Source organism: Cricetulus griseus, chromosome X, assembly GCF_003668045.3.
Source record: "Cricetulus griseus strain 17A/GY chromosome X, alternate assembly CriGri-PICRH-1.0, whole genome shotgun sequence".
NCBI lineage: Eukaryota > Metazoa > Chordata > Mammalia > Rodentia > Cricetidae > Cricetulus > Cricetulus griseus.
Genome location: NC_048604.1, coordinates 114,197,839 through 114,220,766, shown reverse-complemented (window position 1 = coordinate 114,220,766; position 22,928 = coordinate 114,197,839). Strand labels below are relative to the sequence as shown.

Genomic DNA, 22,928 nt, shown 5'->3' with positions numbered 1-22,928 from the left:
ACAAATCTTTAAAAACTATGCTGTGGTGAAGTACTTTTGGAAGGCTGAGGCAGAAGCACCATTGAGAGTTTGGGCTAGCCTGGGATACAGTGTGAGACCATGTGATCATCATCATCACCACCAAAGCCTTATGCTAAGCTAGACATAAAAACATTTGCATGGAGTATTATTCAGTGGGAACAAAACAATAAAACTCGCAGGCAAATGGATGGAACTGGAAGAAACCATCCTGAGTGAGGTAACCCAGTCACAGAAAGACAAACATGGTATGTACTCACTCACATATGGATATTAGACATACAGTAAAGGATTACCAGCCTACAATCCACACCTCCAGAGAAACTAGGAAACAAGGATGACCCCAAGAGAAAAACACATGGTCCCCCGAAGAAGGGGACAGGGACAAGAACCTCTGAGCAAATTGGGAGCACAGGGGGAGAGTGGATGGAGGTAGGAAAAAGAGAAGGGGAGAAGAGTAGGGGGAGGAGAACAAGAGTACTGAGATGGGAGGAATAGAGGAGGACAAGAAAGGAGATACCTTGATAGAGGGAGCCAGTATAGGTTTAGAGAGAGGTCTGACACTAGGGAAATGTTCATGGATCCATCAGAGATGACCCCAACTAAGAATCTAGGCAGTGGTGGAGAGGCTGCCTTTGATGCCCTTTTCCTATGATGAGATTGATGACTACCTTGGTTGCTACCATAGAGCCTTCATCCAGTAGCTGATGGAATCACAAACAGACACCCACAGCTAAACACTGAGCCATACTCCTGGAATCCAGTTGTAGAGAGGGAGAAGGGATGAGCAAAGGAGCCAAGACCATGCTGGAGAAACCCACAGAAACAATTGACCTGATCTAGTGAGAGCACAGAGACCCCAGTCGTAAAGCTGGGGAACCAGCATTGGAACAAACCAAGCCCTCTGAATGTGGGTGCCAGCTAGAAGGCCAAGGCAGTCTATGGGACCTCTAACAGTGGAGCCAGTGTTTATCCCTGGTGCACAAATGGACTTTGGGAGCCCATTCCCTATGGAGGGATACTATTGCAGCCCAGATACACGGAAGAGGGCCCAGGCCCTCCCCCAAATGATGTGACAGACTTTAATGATCCCCCGTGGAAGGCCTCACTATCCTTGGAGAGTGGGGTGGGGGGCATAGGAGGATGGGAGGGCGAGGGAATGGGGGATTGATATGTAAAATAAGATTGTTTCTAAAATAAAACATCTGCATATTTGAGCTGGAGAGATGACTCCATGGTTACAAGCACTTGCTGGTCTTGTAGAGGACTGTCATGGTGGCTCTTAGCTATCTGGATCTCCAATTCTAGGGAATCTGTTGCCCTCTTCTGGCCCCACAGGCACTGAACGAATTGCAAATGAGGCAAAACCCTCATACACATACAATAAAAATAAATTTTTAAAAGGTATACATATTACATTTATATAAAATGTCTAGGATAAAGAAAATCTAGACAGTTAATTTGTGATTGTCTACAACTGGGAATGGGACCTTATTGGTATGGTGGAGGCAAGAGGATCAGCTGTTTACTTATTTATTTATTTAGGTTTTTCGAGACAGGGTTTCTCCGTGGCTTTGGAGGCTGTCCTGGAACTAGCTCTTGTAGACCAGGCTGGTCTCGAACTCACAGAGATCCACCTGCCTCTACCTCCCGAGTGCTGGGATTAAAGGCGTGCACCACCAATGCCCAGCTGAGGCATCTATTTTAATTATTTTTTCTTTTGTTTTTACACGTGTGAATGTTTTGTGTGCATGTATGTGTGAGCACCACTGGCATGAACCACCATATGGGTTCTGGGAAACAAACTCAGGTCCTCTGAAATGGCAGCCTATGCTCTTAACCGTCAGAGCCATCTCTCCAGCTCCATGTATCAGGAGTTGAATATCATCGTCAGTCACACAGCAAGTTCCAGGCCAGCTTGGGCCACACGAAACTGTCTCAAAAACTGGGGAAAATGCTAGGAATATAGTTCAGGAGGTGGAGATAGAAGGATCAGAAGTTCAAGATCACCTTTGACTATATAGAGTTGGGCAGGTCAATCTGTGCCTCATGGGACCTCAACCTCCGAACAAACAAAAAACAAAGGAGGTTTTGTAGAGATAGGATGGCATGTTAGTGAAAGGTGGCTTGTTTTGTTGGAGTGCCCATGGAACATGCTGTGCAGTTAAACAGCTGACAGTTGGAATTGATTTGAGGTGCAGGTGGAGCCTATATTGGTAATGTTTAGGGTGGCATTGCAGATTCTTGGACAGCCCACTGGTAATCAATAGATGGTAGTATGGGGATTACTTGGAATGTTTAGGGCCAACAGAAGGTGTTTTCCATGCACAGCGAATTTAGGATTTAGGAGTAATATTTGTAGTTTGGTGTTTATTGCATTGATAGAGAACTCACCTATTACATGTGAGGGCCTGGGTTCTGGAAATTCCTAGTACTGCAAATGAATGAATAAATAATATAAATACTGTTTAGAAGTTATTGACTTCAAGGGTCAGTTGAGGATGGTGAGAAGGAGGAATAACTTGGAGATTATGGAAGGCAGTTTATTGGTGCTGATTGAGTATTGAAGAAGGGTGGATTGGAGTTACTGCTTGGGATTAACAGTTGGGGGAACTATGGGAAGTGATTTGGGGGGATGCAACTCAGATGTAAAGAGCGATTTGGAGGTGAGTGTAGCTTGAAGCATACACTCCAAGGATGTGCTTATGAAAAATTTGTTGCCTCGGGCCAACAAATGATTTCTGCATGCTTGATCAATAGCGTTGTGTGTTGGTGCAGGTCAGTGACAGCAGAGAATGGCCTGGAGGTACTGCTTGGGATCAAAGACAATACTTGGGGATATAATTTGGAGGATGATGGAAGGTCGTTTGGGGGGAGCATCTAGGAGATGGCAAAAGGAGTCGTTGAGGGTAATTTAGAAGCGTGATAAAGGTTTATACACAGCTTTTAGGATACTGGGTTGGGGGAAAAGTGACTTGGAGTCAGGGGCTCCGGTCGGCTCACCTAGGGGGGCGAGGCTTAGGGCTCTGCCGCCCAAAAAAGCGCGTGCGCACACGATGCCCGCTTCTTCGTTCCTGGCGCTCCCAAAGCAGGAAAATTGGAGACCCAAGCTGGCGCCTGCGCACTTTGTGTCTGCCGCTGCTGTGGTCCCGCGCCCCGCCCCCCTCGTCCTCCAGCCCCCTAGGTTCGCTCTCAGCCGCGGAGGTGGCTGTGCAGCCAGCGACAGACGTCCAGAGTTAAAGGTGAGGGGCGTGGGGCCGCCGCCCACGGCGGGGCTAGTGCACCTCTCCCACCGTCTGGGGGTCCCCCATCTGCCCCCGAAGGGTAACAGTAGTGCGTGAGGTCGAACGCGGCCCAGAGGTAGGGAGCAGAAGGCGAGGAGGCGCTCTCCCAGAGACGAGCGGGGCGCTGCAAAGGAAGGCGCGCCCACTAGATGCCTGTCGGCCTCTACCGACCCCACCTGCACGGCCGTGCGAGGACCCTCGGTGAGTAACCATTCTTGCCAGGAGAAGAAGGGTGGGGACAGGGCGGGACGAGGCCCGGAAACGTCCACAAGGATGGACCTGCGCGCGCACCTACACCCTCTGACCCTTTGCTTCCACCCCTGACCCCTGTCAGACTTGTCGACATCGTTTTTTAAATCCCTAAGTCCTTGGCTCAGAACCTTCAGTCCTACCCCTGACCTAACTATATTTTGGCGTGGTGTGATCTTGACCCCTTCTTTGTCCGCCCAGCCCAGTTCTGATCCCCAGCCTTATCCAGGTTTGTCTTTGGCCCAGGTCCCTATTTGACCCTATCCTATCTCTGAAGCCCCTGTTTTGGTGCCCAACACTAACTCCAGCTTCTGATTTGATGTTTGACCACACTGTTCTCAAAATGCTTATCCAGTCACTGAATCCCTTCAAGTCAAATGTTCTGACCCTCTAACCCTAATTTGTTCCAGTTCTATCCTGATTGTTGACCTCTGACTTCTGTACCCCCCTGTACTGTGCCCCCCTACTCCTGATCTCCATCTGTTTTCCCTTTTTCTCTCCCATCACCCCCTCATCCCTGTCTTCATTCTGCCCTGGTCTTGTCCTGTTTCTGACCGCCACCTGAACTTGCCCCTTTCCCTCCCTTGATCACTGGCTTGGCTTATCCCAGCCATGTCTTCTGGCTGTTCTGTACTGTTGTTTGTCTCCTTGTACTTTTTCTCGTCTTCTGAACCTTAGTCTTCTGTCCAGCATCTTGTGTTGGCTCTGTTCTTCTTTTTAGACAGCATTTGTCTATGTAGTCTTGACTGTCCTGGAACTTGCTTGCTATATAGTCCAGGATGGCCTCAAACATGTGATGTGCTCCTCTTGCCTCACCGTCCTAAGTGCTGGGATTATAGGCATGTACCACCACCATGCCCAGCCTTTATTTTTAAAGACAGGGTCTTACTATATAGCCTAGGCTGGTCTGGAACTTGGAATAATCATTCTGCCTACACCTCCAGAGTTGCTGGTATTACAGGTGTGTCCCACCATACCTGACCCCTGCTCTGCTTCTTGATCTCCATCCTATAGTGATTGTTTTTTATATGCCATGCACTCATTCTTGTCCTAACCTTCCATACCATCCCCCAAACCAGGCCTCCTTTTTTACCTGTTCTTGTAACCTTCCAACTTTTTCAGTCCTTCCTCTTTCTTAACACCCATTTCTCACCCTTTTTGCACTCTGGGTCTCATTATACCTTGCCTCAGAACTTGAAGGCTCTGTTGTGTGTTCCTTATACTGCTTTTAACAGAAACAAGTGGCCTTGTAAAGTCCTGTGGCAGGTGGAGTTTTTTTTATGGGATTTCCCCATCCCCCAGTCTCCATCCTAGTGATCTCATATGGAGCTTGCATTTCTCTTACTGTCCTAGGAGTGCATGGAAATGTTCCTATACCCCCTGCTCTGCCGAAATGTGAAAGAACACCCTAAATTATTCATCGACTCTCTGGGAGTCTGAGAGGTCTGGATCATGTTTCCTGCCTTTCTATATTAGGGACTGTCCCATGTTGGGTGAGGGAAGGATGGAGGTTGAAGACATACTAGGTTAAGAGACACAGAGTATGTATGAGTCACCTGATTTTGATCCTAAGGGTATGATCCCTGCTTTTTGGAACTGACAAAAAAAAAACTATTCTAGGTCAGAGGTTTCAGGACTTTGTGGGAGTGTGATGAGGGAAGGTTTCTATTTCTTTCTCTCATGAAGTTATCAATAAGCATTTTGGTGAGAAACCCATCCCATCCATAGGGCTGTCTGTATGAGTGTGTTGTATGTGGGGACTTAGCAGTGACTGTTGATGGATATTCGAATCAGGCTCATTCAGCCTGGTAGTGCCGTAACCCTGTATCTGCAGCTGCTCAAGAAGTAAATGTGGGAGGTTCACTTGAGCCCAGGGGTCTCTGCCCAGTCCAGGGAATAGCACCATTGATTGATTGATTGATTGATTGATTGATTGATTGATTGCTTTTTCAGGCAGGGTCTCTTTATGTAGTCCTAATTGGTCTGGAACTCACTCTGTAGACCAGGCTGGCCTTGAACTCACAGAGATCCACCTCCTTCTGCCTCCTGAGTGCTGGCATTAAAGGTATGTGCTACCATGCCTGGCAAGCCACATTTTTTCCAGAATACTTATATATTTTTAACAAAATAAAATATAATAAGATAAAACAAAAATCATCACATTGAAGTTGGACCAGGCAAACCACAGAAGGAAAAGAACCCTAAAAGAAGGCACAAGAATCAGAGACCCACTCATTCACACACTCAGCAAGCCCATAAAATTACTAAACTGAAGCTGAGTGGTGTTGGCACACACCTTAATTCCAGCACTCAGGAGGCAGAGGGATCATCTCTGTGAGTTGGAAGCCAGCCTGGTCTACAGTGAGTGCCAGGACAGCCAGAGCTGTTACACAGAGAAAGCTGTAATATATATGCAGAGGACCTGGTGTAGACCTGTGTAGACCCTGGCAAGATGTATCTTTTAAAAAGGGGGAAGATAAGCCAGGCGGTGGTGGTGCACACCTTTAAACCCAGCACTTGGTAGGCACAGGCAGGTGGATTTCAGTTTGAGACCATTCTGCTCTACAGAGAGAGTTCCAAGACAGTCAGAGCTACACAGAGAGATCCTGCCCCAAGAATACAAACAACATCAAACAAACAAAGTGACCTAGGGGTATAGCTGAATAAGGCCCTGAGCTTCATCCCTAGTGTTGTGGGGGAAATAAAAATTTAGGCTTATCTATTATTTTTTAGGCTTATCTATTAATAACAGTAAAATAAGATTCCTTTGCTGTCCAAATCCTTGATTATGAGGATGAATAGGGAGAAATAGGAAGAGCAGCAACACACCCTGTTTCAAATATGGCTGCTTTTGGCAAGAAGGGAGAAACTAGAGGCTGAGATACCAGCTCTATCTCAAGTGCATCTGAATATGTTGTTTGTAGAAAATTTTCATATTTTTTTACATTTGTTTTTATGTGGAATTCAGGGATTCTTGTGTGTGTGTGTGTGTGTGTGTGTGTGTGTGTGTGTGTGTGTTGTGGACAACTTTCAGGAGTCAGCACACTTCTCGAACCATGTTGAGTCCTAGGAATTGAACTCAGTCCTCACTGGGATGTCCTGCTGACTATCCATTTTTTGTGTATGTGTGTGTCCTGTTGTGTGAGGAATGATGGGTGGATATCAAAGGAAGACTTTAGGTGTTGGTTCCACCTTCTAATTTGTTTGAGATAGGGTCTTTCATCTGCTTGGATGCTGTGTATTCTCGGCTAGCTGGCCCACATGCTTCAGGGGAATTCTTTTGTCTTGGCCTCCTATCTTGCTGTAGGAATGCTGGATTACAGACCTGAAACATTGTATCTGGCTTTCACAAGAGTTTTGGGTATCCAAACTCACATTGTCAGGCTTGCTTTTGAAGTGTTTTTCCCTGATACAAAATCTCCTTGACTCCACGAATACTTTCAGTTCTTGGTTTTAGATAGTGAGAATTCAGACAAGGTTACCGGAGAAAAGAGCAAACATCTGTTTCAGATTTATTGGGTGAGGCTGAATGATACCAGCTCTGCCTCAAAAGAAGCATCCAAACATATCCGTTTGATTCATCTGGGAGGAACACTCATAATTATAACAGCAATGCACTTTGGGTACTGATAGCCAGCCAGTTGCTCGGTCCTAGCAAGCTGTAAATGGATTTAGTCAGTTGCTTGCAATAACTCTGTGAGCATCTGTTTGTTTTATAGTTTTGTTTTGAGACAGGGTCTCTCTATGAAGCCCTAGCTGCCTTGGAACTCAATATGTAGACCATGCTGGCCTCAAACTCAAAGATATCTGCCTGCCTCTGCCTCTGCCTCCAGAGTGCTGGGATTAAAGATCACCAAGCCTGGCAACTGTTCAACAATTTAACATTGAGGAGGTCTCTGAGTCCCTTCAGAACCTCAGTTTCCCTGTTTAACAGAAGAGGACATGGAGGCACAGAAAAGTGAGTTTTCTAAGCAGCCACATAGCCAGCGACAGTTGAGTTAAATCCCCAACTCACCATTTACTATCTGCAGGGTCCATGTGTCCATGTGTGTTTAGAGGTTAGAGTATGTTCTAGTCTGTTAAAATTGTGGGGCTAGGATTATAGCCAGTGGTAGAGTGCTTGCTTAACATGCACAAAGTCCTAGGTTCAAATGCCAGTACTGAAAAAAATCATGACTGAAGCAATGATGTGTGTGGGTGACTGAGCCCCACTTGTCTACTTGGCCCACTTCCTTCTAAACTAGTCTACCTCTGTAGATTTGTTGTCATTATTTCGGATTTATTTTTGTTTATGTGTATGTATCTGTGTCCATGTATGTCACGTGTGTGCTTGTACCACAGAGGCCAGAAGAGGGTGTTGGTTACCCGAGAGCTAGACTTGAAGGTGGTGTGAGCCACCTGATATGGGTGCTAAGAATCAAGCCCCAGGCATCTAGAGGAGCAGCGAGTGCTCTTAACCACTAAGCCATCTCTCCAGCCTCAGCTTCAGATTTCTTCTTCTTCTTCTTCTTCTTCTTCTTCTTCTTCTTCTTCTTCTTCTTCTTCTTCTTCTCCTCCTCCTCCTCCTCCTCCTCCTCCTCCTCCTCCTCCTCCTCCTCTCCTCCTCTGCCTCCCGCCGCCTCCTCCGCCTCCTCCTCCTCCTCCTCCTCCTTCTTTTTGAGATAAGGTTTCTCTGTGGCTTTGGAGGCTGTCCTGGAACTCACTCTGTAGACCAGGCTGGTCTCCAACTCACAGAGATCTGCTTGCCTCTGCCTCCCGAGTGCTGGGACTAAAGTCATGTGCCACCAGTGCCTGGATAGATATAGTGTTCTTTAAAAACAAACAAGTTGGGGCTGGAGAGATGGCTCAGCAATTAAAAACACTGGTTGCTTTTCCAGAGGAGCTGGATTGAATTCTCAATACTGATATGATGGTTCACAACCATTTGTTGCTCCAGTCTTTGTGTGTGTGTGTGGGGGGGGTCTGTTGCCCTCTTCTGGCTTCCACAGGCACTGCATGCACATGGTACCCAGACACTCATGCATATAAATAAAAATAATGAGCTGGGCATGGTGGCACACGCCTCTAATTCCCGGACTTGGGAGGCAGACACAGGCGGATTCCTATGAATTTGAGGCCAGCCTGGTGTACATAGCGAATTCCACACTCAGGGCTACATAATGAGACCCCATTTCAAAAACAAAACAAAGCAAAAGTAAGTAATTAAGTATATAAATAAAATCTTCATCTTTTTTCAGACATGGTTTCTCTGTGTAACAGTCCTGGCTGTCCTGGAACTCATTCTATAGACGAGGCTGACCTCGAACTCACAGAGATCCGCCTGTTGCTGCCTCACAAGTGCTGGGATTAAAGGTGTGTGCCGCCGCCGCCGCCACCACCACCACAACCACCTGGCCAGATTTTTTTAAAAGATTTATTTATTTATTTATTTATTTATTTATTATGAATACAACATCCTGCCTCCATGTATGTCTGCAGGCCAGAAGAGGGCACCAGGTCTCATTATGGATGGTTGTGAGCCACTATGTGGTTGCTGGGAATTGAACTCAGGACTTCTGGAGGAGCAGCCAGTGCTCCTAACCTCTGAGCCATCTCTCCAGCCCCAACACCTGGCCAGATTTTTTTCTTTTTGTTTTTTTTGAGACAGGGTTTCTCTGTGGCTTTGGAGGCTGACCTGGAACTAGCTCTTGTAGACCAGGCTGGTCTCAAACTCACAGAGATCCTCCTGCCTCTGCCTCCCGAGTGCTGGGATTAAAGGCATGTGCCATCACCGCCTGGCCCAGATTTTAAGATTTTTAAAAAAGATTTAGTTTTTAACGTCTGTCTCTCTGTGTGTGTGTGTGTGTGTGTGTGTGTGTGTGTGTGTGTGTGTAGTGTGTTTGAGTACACATGCACACATGTCCTTAGAAGCTAGAGGTATTAGACTCATGGAACTGAAGTTACAGGAGGTTGTGAGCTACCAGACGTGGATGCTTGGAATGGAACTCAGGTCCTCTGGAAGACAGTATATTCTCTTAACTATTGAGCCATCTCTCCAACTCCAAATTTATTGTTCTTATGAATGGACAGTAGTGATTTGGTGTGAATTCCATGTACTATGAAATACCTTCCAAAGTTCCCTTGGTCTCTGTTGTCTATTTTCTTCATTTTATGGATGAGGTAACTTTTTGCCCATTTTGTCCATTTTATAGTAACCTGAACTCTGAGGTTCCATCTTAATCATTTGCCAAATTTTCTCATTTTTCTTGGCCCTGATTATAGACATTCATTTCCCCCAACATGCTTGGTGACATAGAAGAGGGGTGAGGGAGGTCATGGCCAAGAGGGTAGTCCACACCAGTATTCAACTAGCTGCCCGTCTGCTTGCTGCTTGCTTTTACCAGCACACGAAAAGGACAGAAAAGCGGGGAGGGAGATGAAAGGGTCCTTTGTGTGCCACACCATACATGTCACAACCAGGAAGAAAGGTGGGCGGCAATGGTAGGAAGCCTTAATTGCATGTGACTAGGCGAACTCTCCTCTAGGCTCTCCTCCCTAGAATGGGAAGGAACAGCCTAACAGCCCTCCCTCCTCATACATGGCAGGGGCTTCTGTAAGGGATCTAGGTTAGGTTTGGCTTCTGAGCTCACAAAGCACCCTCTTAACCTGGAGTAGAGGATGTTTGCTATGTGCTCAGGACAGGCTTAGAACCCAGGTAGGGTTGTGTTGAGGGGCATCACAGGGACTCAGAGTTCTCAGTTTCCTTGATTGCCATAAAGCTTTGCTCCAGGCCAGAAATGTTAAGGAGGAGGAAGAGGGAAGAATATGCCAGGATACAGAAGTCAGTCTTCTATCTATTCCTTCTGCCTTTGGGAGTAGCCACTGGCTACCTCTAGCCAAGGCTCCAGCTCTAGCATTGCCCCCCCTCTCTTTTGTTTTTTTGGTTTTTTTTGAGACAGGATTTCTCTGTAACTTTGGAGCCTGTCCTGGAACTAGCTCTTGTAGACCAGGCTGGTCTTGAACTCACAGAGATCCGCCTGCCTCTGCCTCCGGAGTGCTGGGATTAAAGGCATGCACCACCAACGCCTGGCTACTTCTTATGTTCATTTTCTCAGTCAGGCCTCTTCACCTTGCCAAGGTCCAGCTTCCATCCCTAACGGCTCAGAGGAGGCTGTTTCTTTCCCATCTCTCAGGTTTGTAGGGCATAAATTATGGTCTGTTGACTAGGATCATTTCTTCCTAGATTACAGAAGGTAGTGTCTTGAGCTGTGGTCTCTCCGTAGAAAAAGGTTAGCTTCTGACACATACCACTAAAATGATTATGATTTAGAAGTGACTTTCCCCTGCTGCTCTAATCTGATAAATGGTTACTATATGATGTTTTCTGACATGGTTTTGTGTATCTGTTACTTTGGCACTATTCTTGTTTGCCTCTTATATTTTTGCCAGTGTACTATACCTCAGCCTTCTGAAATACAGAAGTCTAATTGAAGAAAAGTCATAGAAAAATACATAAAATGATTTGTTTTATAATTTACCCTCCATGTCCAGTTTGGTTAGCTTGTTATGCAATATAAGTGAAATATCAGGTTTTTTACTCCTGTGCCCTTTTTTTAATCATTAAAATTAACACAAAATGTGCAAAAAAGAAGAAAGGTTAGCTTCTGCCGGGGCTGTGGTGGCACATGCCTTCCTTTAATCCCAGCACTCAGGAGGCAGAGGCTGGGGGATCTCCGTGAGTTCGAGGCCAGCCTGGTCTACAAAGGGAGTTCCAGGACACCCAGGGATAAACAGAGAAACCCTGTTAACTTCTCTCTGCAACTTAGAAAACCATTATCCTAATTATGGGAGAAATTGCCCCCAAGACCTTCTCTTATTCTTGCCTTGTTCTGGGAGGGAAGGCTAAGAAGAGCCTGGATAAGGTGCTGCACCCTGCTCAGAGTAAAAATAAACCAAAACCAAAAAACAGGGGTGTGTGTATGTATGTGTACCTCACAATTTCCTAGACCCCTGCCCCCAGGTGCTACCTTGTATAGGCAGGCTCCAGTGGCCTGGGGGATCTCAGCAGCAGGAGAGGCCAGAGAGGCGGGTCAGAGAGGCCGTGGCTCCTCCCACAGCTCTTAGTGCTTCCCCAGTTCTCTCCTAGGTGTCTGAGATGAGGAGAGTTCTATGCTTCCTTCTTGGCTCTGTTGGGAATCCTGAGTGAGGCCCCGTGGCCTCCGAGACTGCCTCCTCAGGAGTGACTGTAGCCCTGGAAGCAGGCAGGTAAGGGTTAAAAGGTATGGGCCAGCCCAGTTCCTGTCCAGGTAGGCTGGGCCTTTACCTAGTGGGAGGCAGCCAAGACAGCAGTCACTGCTATTCACTTCTACTGCCAGGAAAGCTAGGGCCTGGATGAGACAACTATTCTTTTTGAGGTATTCGAGGCTGTCATACCACACTCTTGACACTGGTAAGTACCTCAGAGCAATGGGCCAGGACCAGGAGGCAGTAAAGGCACAGGAATTGAGGGCTGGGGTACAATGTACTGAAGTTATCTTCCAGAGAGCCTGGTCTGTGGAAGAAGTACACCGACAGTATAGGTAGTGATAGGAGGGGAAGTGTTCAATACAAGAGGACGGGGAGCAGGGCAAATCCCCACATGACCATTTTCCTTTCCTGATACAAAGCAATGTTTGGCTGGAAATGGAGGAAGACGGATGGGGCAAAGAGACTCAAGCTCCCTCTTCTCTGCCCCATGCCTGACTTCCTCTCCCCTTTTCAGGGTGTCCTCTTTACCAGGGCTAGTGCCTCAGTAAAGACCAACTAAACTATTTAGAAACCACCGTTGTTCAGGCATCTGCTCCTCCCTCTATTTGTTCACCCAGAGTAATGGAGGGGGGTTATGCTGTATGTTTGGGGGAGCACTGGGGAGCAGTCCAGACTTTGTGTATGTATTTGCGCAAGCGGTGGCAGAATGTGGAAATGGGGGCTCTCATTGACAGTGTTGGAGTGCCACCCAGGTGAAGTATCTTGGTTGTAAACAGTCATTACAGCCAGGAATTTTTCTCAGCTATGGTGTCAGAAGGGCAGACCTGAAAAACCTGCTGGGCCTGCCTCTGTGTGTGTGTGTGTGTGTGTGTGTGTGTGTGTGTGTGTGTGTGTGTGTCTACATGTGCCCTCTGTGGTTCTGCTGCTGCAGTCTGTCCCAGCAACAGGACAGCAGAAGCCCTAGGGCTGACAGGGGGGTCTCAGATGTTTGTGTGAAGGTGTGTTAGTGATGCAGGGGTGGTGGTGGATTGCTTTCTTACTATCTCATCTTGATGTGAGGCAGCCCTAAGTCCCGAGGCAAGTGTGCAGAGCATAGCAGATAGAAGCAAAGGTTCCTGAGTCAGGTATGGAGGTGTGGGGCGTTGACCCGTGTCTAGCCTGCCCAGTGACCCAGTGACTCATGCCCTAGCTATGTCCCTGAGGTCAGGCTGACAGGGTGGAGTCGGGGTTCCTGTCTGGACCCTGTGTTGACTTCCAGGATGCCGTGCTTTTCTGAAGAAGGGAGGATTGGGTTACCCTGATGTGGAGCTCGAGACTGATGGTGAACAGGGTGAATGAACCCAGGGGCGGGGGAGTTGGCTTTCTGTTGAGGTGGAGGAGGGTTCAAGTGGGCCTTGGGAAAGTTTTCCAAACTAAAATGGGTCCCAGGAAAGTAGGAGCTGAGTGCCAGAGGAAACTGAGATGGGACATCAGAGAAACTCTGTCAGTCCCGCTGAAGCGCTGACCCTCGAGTGGGTGGGCTTGGGAGAACCTCTGCGTGGGCATTCTTTCTGGATTTGTAGGAAAGGCCTTTGGGACTGTCTCACCATTGACATTAAGGATAGTACATGAGTCCTTTGAGGGGCGGATACAAGCCCTGTGGACAGTCAGGAAGACTACAGAGAAACTGGGGGTACCTTATAAACAGTTTGATTATGCCCCACAGTGTGAAAATGGGGAAGGAGCTTATAGCCAGGCTTCCTTGGTTGTCTGGGTCTCCTCTACCACATCATGACAAGCTGTGAATTTCCAGGTAGGTTACAATGGGAACTTTGCTGGCTCTCTTAGGCCTACCCAGTCACCTGCCTTGGAGGTTAAGACAGGTGGTAGGAGGTGATGTCACTTGGTTGCCCAGCTGGGGACTGAGCAGGATGTGGGAGGGAGAGAGCAAACTCCAGAGAAGCAGAAGGAGAGCTGGCAGCTAGTCAAAGCAGGCTCCATGGTCATTCAGGGCTTCTGGGGACAGAAAAAGAGGCAGATAATGTGTTATCTACGGCTGTGAATGGCGCTTCTCAGCAGGGTGGGAGGGAAGAGGGGCTAGAGGGACTCTGAGGTCGAGGGCACTCCTTGCTGCATCAGAGCAATAGGTGGAATTAGGACAAGTATGGAGCGAGCTCTGCCTTGATACCTGGCTTAGCTATCTTGCAATTTATTCACTAGTCACTTGTTCAGCCAGCTGGCATACATTTGTGGACCTCTTGCTGTGCGCAACAGTGTTTGGGATGCTGGAGCTACTGGTATAATTAAGTCTTGAGGGACTGCATAGGACCAGAGAGGTTGTCCTACACTATGCCCTTTACTGGGCAATTGTTTCACCTCTTTGTGCTTTCCACCCCTCATCTCAAAAGGAAAGGTAATTAATGATGGAGCTCCTGCCTGAGGGGGTTCAAAGATTCATTGTGACATAGCAGGTAACTGTTCCAGGCACCCAAGGCTGAATAAGTGCTCGCTGTTGTTATACTCAATTGAAACTGTACCATTAATTCTCTCCCTAGGTGAGACTCCTGGCTGTGGCCTATGGGCCTCTGAGGAGGCGTTGTAAGTCTGCCCAGCTTCCCACTTACTGTGTTAGCACTCAATGGGAAGGGAACCAAGGTACCAGGCCAAGTGGGTCCAGACATTGACACAGAATCTGATCGAGCAGGCCAGGTAGGCCGGTGGGGCCCAGGGCACTTTTTATTCCTAGCTGGAACATGGGAAATGAGACTGGGATAGGGTCTTGGGGGTGTCATGGGCAATGCCTCCTTAATGCCCCTGTGCTGCATCACTGCCAGGCTTTGTCCAGCCATCAGCCACAGCCTCCAGACAGTACAAGGATGGAAGTCAAAGGTCAGCTGATCAGCTCTCCTACCTTCAATGCTCCAGGTCAGTGGTTGTGTCCACTTCCTGCTGCCCCCTCCCTGTGCGGAGTCTCCATGTGCCTGCTTGGGAAGGGTTGGACCCTGGCCCCACAGTTGTCCCAGAATGTCCTAGCTGTCCTGACCTTTGCTCTCCCTGTGCAGCTGCCCTGTTTGGAGAGGCTGCCCCCCAGGTGAAGTCAGAGCGTCTTCGAGGGTTGCTTGACCGCCAGCGGGCCCTCCAAGAGGCCCTGAGCCTGAAGCTTCAAGAGCTTAGGAAAGTGTGTCTGCAGGAGGCGGTGAGGGCATGGCCCCAGGGCTATCAGGCAGGAGGGGGTGAGGAGCCAGGGTGCCTAGGCAGACAGTGCAGTGATGGGTGCCTAGCCACTTGTCTGGGAGTTAGGAGTTTTCGTTTCACCCTGTGTGTCCTCAAAGTTTGACTTAGAGGTCACAGAATCAATGAGCTATGCTGATGCAGACCCATAGTCACTTATGAATAATTAAAAACCTCCCCAACCCCCCAAAAGTGAAAACTGTTTCCAAAAGTGGGCAACAGAGTCCATCCTGAACTGACGAGGGATTAGTTATTTTCCCGTTTCCTCCACTAGCCCATCTATCCATCTATTCATCTGTTTTCTGAGACGGTCTCACTCTGTAGCCCAGGCTGGCCTAAAATTCACACTGTAGCCTAGGGTAGTCTCTGGCTTATGCTTCAGTCTCCCAGGAACTGGAATTAAAGGCGTGATCCACCACACCTGACAATAGCTCTGGTTTAACCCTTCTTAATGTGAGTGTCCACAGACTTTTCCTGAATGAATAATAGGGTTCAGGGGCTGGGGAGTTAGCTCAGTTGGCCATGTAAGCGTAAGGGCCTGAGTTCGACACGCAGAACCTATGGAAAAAAGAATAGCCTGGTGTGGTGGCCGGCACTTGCAATCCTAGTGCTGGAGAAGTGGAGGCCAGATGGCTTCCCTGGGACTTGCTAACCAGCCAGGCTAGCCTAATCAGCAGGTCCCAAGCCAGAGAGAAAGAGACCTTGTCTAAAAAAAAAGTAAGTAATATCCTGATGGACAACATCCAAGATTGGCCACACTTGAACACATGCATGCACACGTACACACGTACACACACACACACACACACACACACACTCTCTCTCTCTCTCTCTCTCTCTCTCTCTCTCTCTCTCTCTCAAATGGGATTGAAAAGATTCAGCCCCTTTATTATATATGTAGCATAAATAGACTGGGCTTTTTATAATTATAAAAACTAAGAACTCTGGACTCCAGATTTCCAAGATTCGTTTGCCCAATGGCCCAGAGAATTTTGGGGGGCCACCAAGGGACTTAGAGTCCACACTTCCTATCCTGGTGGTAGAGATCTTGAGAGGAGGAGACCTAATACCTGTGGAGTCTTGAGCAGGGCTAGACTCTGTGGGAGGTTTCGTTTCTTGCACTCTTACTACTTTATGTCATCTCTCCAACTAAACTTTGTAGTCTCTGTCCCCATTCCCTGTAGGAGCTGACTGGCCAGCTGCCCCCTGAGTGCCCACTGGAGCCTGGTGAACGTCCTCAGTTGGTACGCCGGAGGCCCCCTGCAGCACGTGCCTACCCTCCACCACACCCAAATCCAGCACACCACTCCTTGTGTCCTGCTGAGGTAAGCAGTTGGGTGTGGGAAGCAAGATGGTGCTAGTGAGGGGCAGGGGCAAGCCAGGGCAGAATGAGGGTTATGACCAGGAGTGGGAGGAGCTAAGGAGGGAAAGAGTTTGAACAGGTAAGTTCCCCATGCAGTATTGGACCCTGACTCAGTCAAGACAAGCTTCCTATCTTTAGAAGATGCACAGGCCCACCTACCTTTTCATCCTGTCCCTTGAGGATGAATAAGCTCCTTCCCTCGGCAAACATACTCCCCCAGGAAGAATAGGCCTGGCTTCCAGTGTAAATGGGCTCTGTCAACTTCCTGCTACTATGGGTAGTCATTTCTATTATTTAGTTCTATTCCACCACCACCACCACCCCTTTTTTTGTTTTTTTGAGACAGGGTTTCTCTGTGGCTTTGGGGGCTGTTCTGGAACTCGCTCTTGTAGACCAGGGTGGTCTTGAACTCACAGAGATCTGCTTGACTCTGCCTCCCGAGTGCTGGGACTAAAGGTGTGCACCACCACTGCCCGGCTTTATTCCACCCCTTTTGGGTTGTGCAGGAACTGGCTCTTGAGGCCCTGGAACGTGAGGTGTCAGTCCAGCAGCAGATTGCAGCTGCTGCCCGTCGCCTGGCCCTGGCCCCTGACCTTAGTGGAGAACAGAGGCGGCGGCGGCGCCAGGTGCAGGTTGATGCGCTTCGGAGGCTGCATGAACTGGAGGAGCAGCTCAGGGACTTCAGGGCCCGCCTTGGCCTCCCAGTGCTCCAGCAACTGCCCCTATCTGCAGGAGCACTAGTCAGTGCTCAGGGTGTCTGCCTGGGCACACGCCTTGCTCAGCTCAGCCAAGGTAAGCCAGGTCCCACATCTCTCCAGTGAGTGAACAATGGGCCTGAGAATGGACTGTGGCTAATGCATAAGGGAGTGGTGGAGTGGCTGAGCAGCTGTTGAAGGCAGAGATGTGAACAGGACTTAAGGGATTTACCCATCAAGGAGAATTGTAATAACCTGACTTGAGGTTAAGAGAGGACTTAAACAGTAGGCAACAGGAAGATAAATACTCAAGCTCAAGGTGGTCTTGAACTCAGGTAAAGGTAGATACTTTTATGCATTGTCGGGTTGAACCTAGGCTTCTTAGCATTCTAGGTAAGCATCCTGCCATAGCAATACACCCCCAGTCCTCTTTTTTATTTGTTTTATTTATTTTGGTTTTTTGATACAGGATTTCTCTGTGTAACAGCTCTGGCTGTGCTTTGTAGACCAAGCTGGCCTTGAACTCACTGAGATCTGCCTACTTCTGCCTCTTAAGTGCTAGGATTAAAAAGCCACCATCGACTGGCTTTTTTTAAAAAAGAATTTATTCATTTTTATTTACATGTATGTGTTCCTGTGTGAGTTTATGTTTAAGACATACATACAGGTGCTCCTGGAGGCCAGTGACTTTGGAACCCTTGGAACTGGAGTTATAGACTGTTGTGAGGTGCCTGGTGTGGGAACTGAACTCAGGTCCTCTATAAGGGTAGCAAGCGTTCTTAACCATTGAGCCATCACTCCATCCGCTTGTTTTGTTTGTTTGTTTGAGACAGGGTTTCTCTGTGTAGACCAGGCTGGTCTCGAACTCACAGAGATTTATCTGCCTTTGCTGGGATTATAGGGGTGCACCACCACTGCTTGACTCCTTTGTTTTGTTTTTTTTTTCTTGTTGTTGTTGTTTTGTTTTTACTTTTTACTTTGAGACAGGGTTTTGGTAAGTTGCCCAGGTTGGTCTTGAATTCATTCCATAGTCCAGATAGTTCTTGAACTTCACACACACACACACACACACACACACACACACACACACACACACACACTCACACACTCACACCCTGCTTCATGAAGCCTGGGTAGCTGGGATTATAGGTCTGTGTCTAGCAAAGATGGAGGCATCAGAGTCAGGAGGCAGACTACACAGAGGTGCCTGCCTGTCTGGTGGTGTGACGGGATGGAACCCAGACCTTGGAGTGATGGGCTACTTTTCCTTTCTCACCTGTAGAGGATGTAGTTCTGCACTCGGAGAGCAGCTCCCTCTCAGAGTCAGGGGCCAGCCATGATAATGGTGAGAACTATCCCAACAACCTGAGCTCAGCCCCCCACCCCCACCCTTACCCCCACCCCTGTGTCCTCTCAGAGTATCCTGTTCTGTTCAGCCCCTCCTCCTTTAGCTCCTCTCTAGCCATACCCCATGTTCCCATGTGTCCTTAGCTTTCCCAGTCACTGCCTCCTCTGCCTTAGACCCTACAGAGCAGCCTCTACATTTGCCTCACTTTATCTCTTAGGCTTCACATACCCCTCCCCTTTAAACCTGCCCTGCCCTTTCCTGGCCCTCTCTCATTGAATTCTACCCTATTCTCCCTTCTACCCAGAGGATCCTCATAGCTGCTTCTCTCTAACCGAGCGCCCCTCACCACCAAAGGCCTGGGACCAGTTTCGGGCAGCATCCGGGGGGAGCCCTGAGCGGCGAGCCCCATGGAAACCTCCCCCATCAGATATTTATGGGGACCTGAAGAGCCGGCGCAACTCTGTGGCCAGCCCCACCAGGTAAAGAGGAACCTCTTTCTCCTTTCCTGGGACTAGGAGTGGGATCCTGCGCCTGGGTTGGCAGGAGGGTCTACTGGTGGGTGCAGTTTCTAACCTGGGTCCCGATGTGGGCCTGCCATCTCTGTCTAGCCCCACACGCTCGCTGCCCAGGAGTGCCTCCAGTTTTGAGGGGCGAAGTGTGCCTGCCACCCCTGTCCTCACCCGGGGCACTGGCCCCCGGCTCTGCAAGTAAGGGGACTCTTGAGGGTGGGTCTGAGTGTCAGAGGAGGAAACCTTTAGTTGTAATTGTAGATGTTGAATAGAAGTTACCAACAGATGTGGGACATGGGCAGCTGGGCTTTGCAAGGTGGATAGAAGTTGGAGTGGGAATCGGAGGCAGAGGCATGAAAGATTGAATATGGGTTTTTCCTGTGGGGTTTTGTTTTTGGATAAGTCATTTTCTTTCTCTGAATCTTTCCTTCCTCATTTGTGAAGTGAGTGTAATATCTGCCTTTGAAAGAGACAGGAACAGTGCATGTTGGGTAGCATGTATCAACTGCCTACTGTGTGCTGATAATTGGTAGCATTTGCTGTGGATAGCAGCTCCTTTATCATCCTAAGAGCCCTCTGAGGAGGCGCTGTTATTTGCATTTTATAGGCGTGGAAACTGAGGCACAGAAAGGTTAATTAAGTAGCTTGTGAGTAAACCGAAGTTCTGACTTTTGAACCCATGCAAATGTTTTTGAATCTCAGCCTCAAAGCACTGTACCATAATGTTTCTTAAATACTTAGATGCCTACTTTTCCCACACTGTGAACAGAATCCCCGTCTTCATGGGGCATCCATTCTGTGCATGGTGGGATGATTGTTTGTGGATGGTTCATAGACATGGTGGCTTAGAGTTCAGAAAGCCTTTAGGTCCAGTCATAAGGCATAGGGCTTCCTTCAGGAGCTAGGTCCTTCAGGAGGCAGAAAGGCTAGCCTAGCAGAACAGGAGCTACAGGTAACAGAAGAGTGCTTGTGTGTGTCATTCCTTAGCTAGTGCTTCCTTCCCATTCCAGAAGCATTTACATCACCCTAAGCACTTGCTGCCCTATCCTGGTATACATTTCCTTCTGGCTTCCCTGTCTGGGATCAAATCTCAGTGGCCCTTTACATGCACTACTTAGCAGCTATATGTACACAACTTCTAATCCTGGTCCTATTTTAGAAATTAGTGAAGTCTCAGAAAGAGATGGGGCAGTCGGGGCACTTATCATTTGTCTTCTGTTTCTGACCCTGCTCTTGTTACCGCACCTCTGTTCTCCAGACCTGAAGGCCTCCATTCTCGCCAGTGGTCGGGTAGTCAGGACTCCCAGATGGGCTTTCCTCGGCCTGACCCTGCTTCGGATCGGGCTTCGCTCTTCGTAGCTCGCACCCGCCGAAGCAATAGCTCCGAGGCCCTGCTGGTGGACCGAGCAGCTGCCGGGGGAGCTGGATCTCCACCTGCCCCCCTGCCTCCCCCTGCTGCTGGTCCTCCAGTCTGCAAGAGCAGTGAGGTGCTGTATGAGCGCCCCCAACCAGTCCCTGCCTTCTCCTCCCGCACTGCTGGCCCCCCAGACCCTCCTCGGGCTGCCCGGCCTAGCTCAGCTGCCCCTGCATCCCGTGGGCCCCCCCGGCTCCCACCTGTGTGTGGAGACTTCCTCTTGGACTATTCATTGGACCGGGGCTTATCCCGTGGTGCTGGTGGGGCAGGTTGGGGGGATCTGCTTCCTGCTCCTGAAGTTCCAGGACCCCTTTCCCGCAGAGATGGGCTCCTTGCCATGCTCCCTGGTCCTCCACCCATATATACAGCCGACGGTAGCAGCCCCCTTCTCCGCAGCAAAGACCCCAACACCCGTGCCATCCGTTCCAAGCCCTGTGGCCTGCCCACAGAAGCTGTGGAGGGTCTGGAGGTACATCCAAACCCATTACTCTGGATGCCACCACCCACTCGGCTACCTCCAGCTGGTGAGCGAGGTGGCCATAAGAACCTTGCCCTGGAGGGGCTCCGGGACTGGTACATCCGGAATTCAGGACTGGCCATGGGGCCTCAGCGCCGGCCTATGCTTCCACATGTGGGCCCAACACATGCACCCTTCCTCCATGCCCGCTGCTATGAGGTGGGCCAGGCACTATACGGTCCTCCCAGCCAGGCACCGCTCCCGCACTCGAGGAGTTTCACAGCACCCCCTGTCTCCGGCAGGTATGGGGGTGCTTTTACTGATGGGTAGGGTATTGATTCAGATGCTGAAGGTATCCTGACCAGGGAGCACTTTGTCAAAATAGCTGATGAGTGGGACCACAAGGAAACTAGCTGTATGTAGTCTTGGCATGGGGTCACTGTATCAGACATAACCTGTATTAGTCCTTGGGGTCCTGGTGAGGGGGGTCTTGGATGTTGGTAACAGGAGTTCTTTCCCAAGCTTTAGAAGGATTTTTCTGTTCTCCCTAGTAGGCGACATCTGGCAGTGAGCCTTGAAGTCAGGGTGCTGGGAGGAAGGGGCATGTGTGTTCCCTGGCTTTTTTTTCCCCAAGCTCCATACCCCATGCTTAAGAGCCTGAAGGTGCTGTCCTGTGCCTGTCTCCACCTCTTTAACAACCTCTTTTCCTCTCTCTGTGTGTGTCCTGTCTGTCTTTTCCTCTCTTTATCTTCCCTGTTTATTGGATTCCTGCTGTCCTTTCTAAAGATACTACACGGACTTCCTGTATCCCCCGGAGCTGAGCGCTCGTTTAAGTGACCTGACGCTAGAGGGGGAGCAGTCTTCCAGTTCTGATTCCCAGACCCCAGGGACATTGGTCTGACCCTTCCTGATAAGCCCCATGTTGGTCTGGGGAGCACACGGTCGACCTCGCTGAGCCCTGGGATGTGGTTGCTCTTGGTCCTGAGGGACAGCTGCTTGATCTCACAGGACGCCTGGCTTCTTTTGGGCCCAGGAGGATGTCCGATACCCCTGCTTCTCTTCTCATCCTGTGCTGGGGGACTGAAGGGCCCCAGCTAGCTTCAAAGAGGGGGATAATGGTGGACTCTGCCCCTTCCTCCATTTCTGTTTACAGTTGTGATTTAGTATTCCGTCTTTGCCCAACACTAGGTGTTTTATAAAAGGGAAACTGTGAGCTCATTCCTGGTTGGGTTCATTCCTGACCCTATGCCCAGCCTGTTCCATTCAGGAACCACCTCCCCGCCTCAATGAAATGGCCCATATAGAGTCTCGGGGGGGGGGGGTTAAGAGACTGCTGTGAACAGAACTCCTTGCCTCCTCCCACTAGAGTTCTCAGACAGATGGGCTCCTGTCCACGTTTGGAAGGATGGAAGTCTAGGTGGGGTATCTGAAGGAGCTATTGTCTCTGTCTCTGTCCATGGCCTCTGTGCTGACCTTCCCCAATCAGGAGGCTATACAAGAGGATGTCAAGAAGCAGAGCCATTTGAGTATGTTGCATCCTGGGATGCTGCAGTGGTTAAAACTGGCAATTGGTAGATGCCAGCAAAACCCTCAGGTGACATCTGGCCATGGGCCACAGGCCACATCATGTCCTCCTTGGTTTCCTTCTATTTACCACTTTTTAAACAAATCCACATAAGCTGTGTTTTCTATATTGTCTGTGACTTTCTGGAGCTGGGGGTTCCCCTACCCCCTTTACCTGGTGTTAAATTTTTTTTTGTACCAGTGGATCTGGGCCCAAGACACTATTCACACTGGAAGGGGATTTCTATAATAAATGTATAAACTGAACCTGTGGATTGCTTCTTTGTCTGCTTCACCTCAGGAACCCACACATTTAGTTAAGACCAGATCATATGTATATATTTATGAGACAGGACAGGGACTCACTGTGTAGTCCCGGCTGGCATGGAACTTACTTTGTAGACCAGGCTAGCCTCAAACTCAGAGATCCACCTGGTCTGAAGTAAAGGGCATGTACAACCATGCCCAGTCAGAAAAAAAAATTATGGCAAGAAAAAACACCAGAAATAGCTTACAAAAGTCCCAAGTATTTTGTTTTCTTGAGCTAGATTGTATGTAGCCAGGGCTGGCCATAACACATAGTCCTCCTGCC

The 22,928-nt window shown here is 49.0% G+C and overlaps 1 protein-coding gene across 1 annotated transcript; it reads left to right on the top strand.

Annotated features, from left to right (window-relative positions):
* The first annotated feature begins 13,117 nt into the window (after positions 1-13,117).
* On the top strand, positions 13,118-22,603 carry Ccdc120 (coiled-coil domain containing 120). The gene is given in 11 exon segments (XM_027433281.2): positions 13,118-13,569; positions 14,312-14,413; positions 14,416-14,465; positions 14,591-14,681; positions 14,819-14,952; positions 16,172-16,312; positions 16,857-17,142; positions 18,328-18,390; positions 18,698-18,872; positions 19,002-19,100; positions 20,161-22,603. Coding segments are annotated over 10 exon segments (2,001 nt in total). The 5' UTR covers positions 13,118-13,569; positions 14,312-14,394; the 3' UTR covers positions 21,104-22,603.
* Positions 22,604-22,928: the final 325 nt, after the last annotated feature.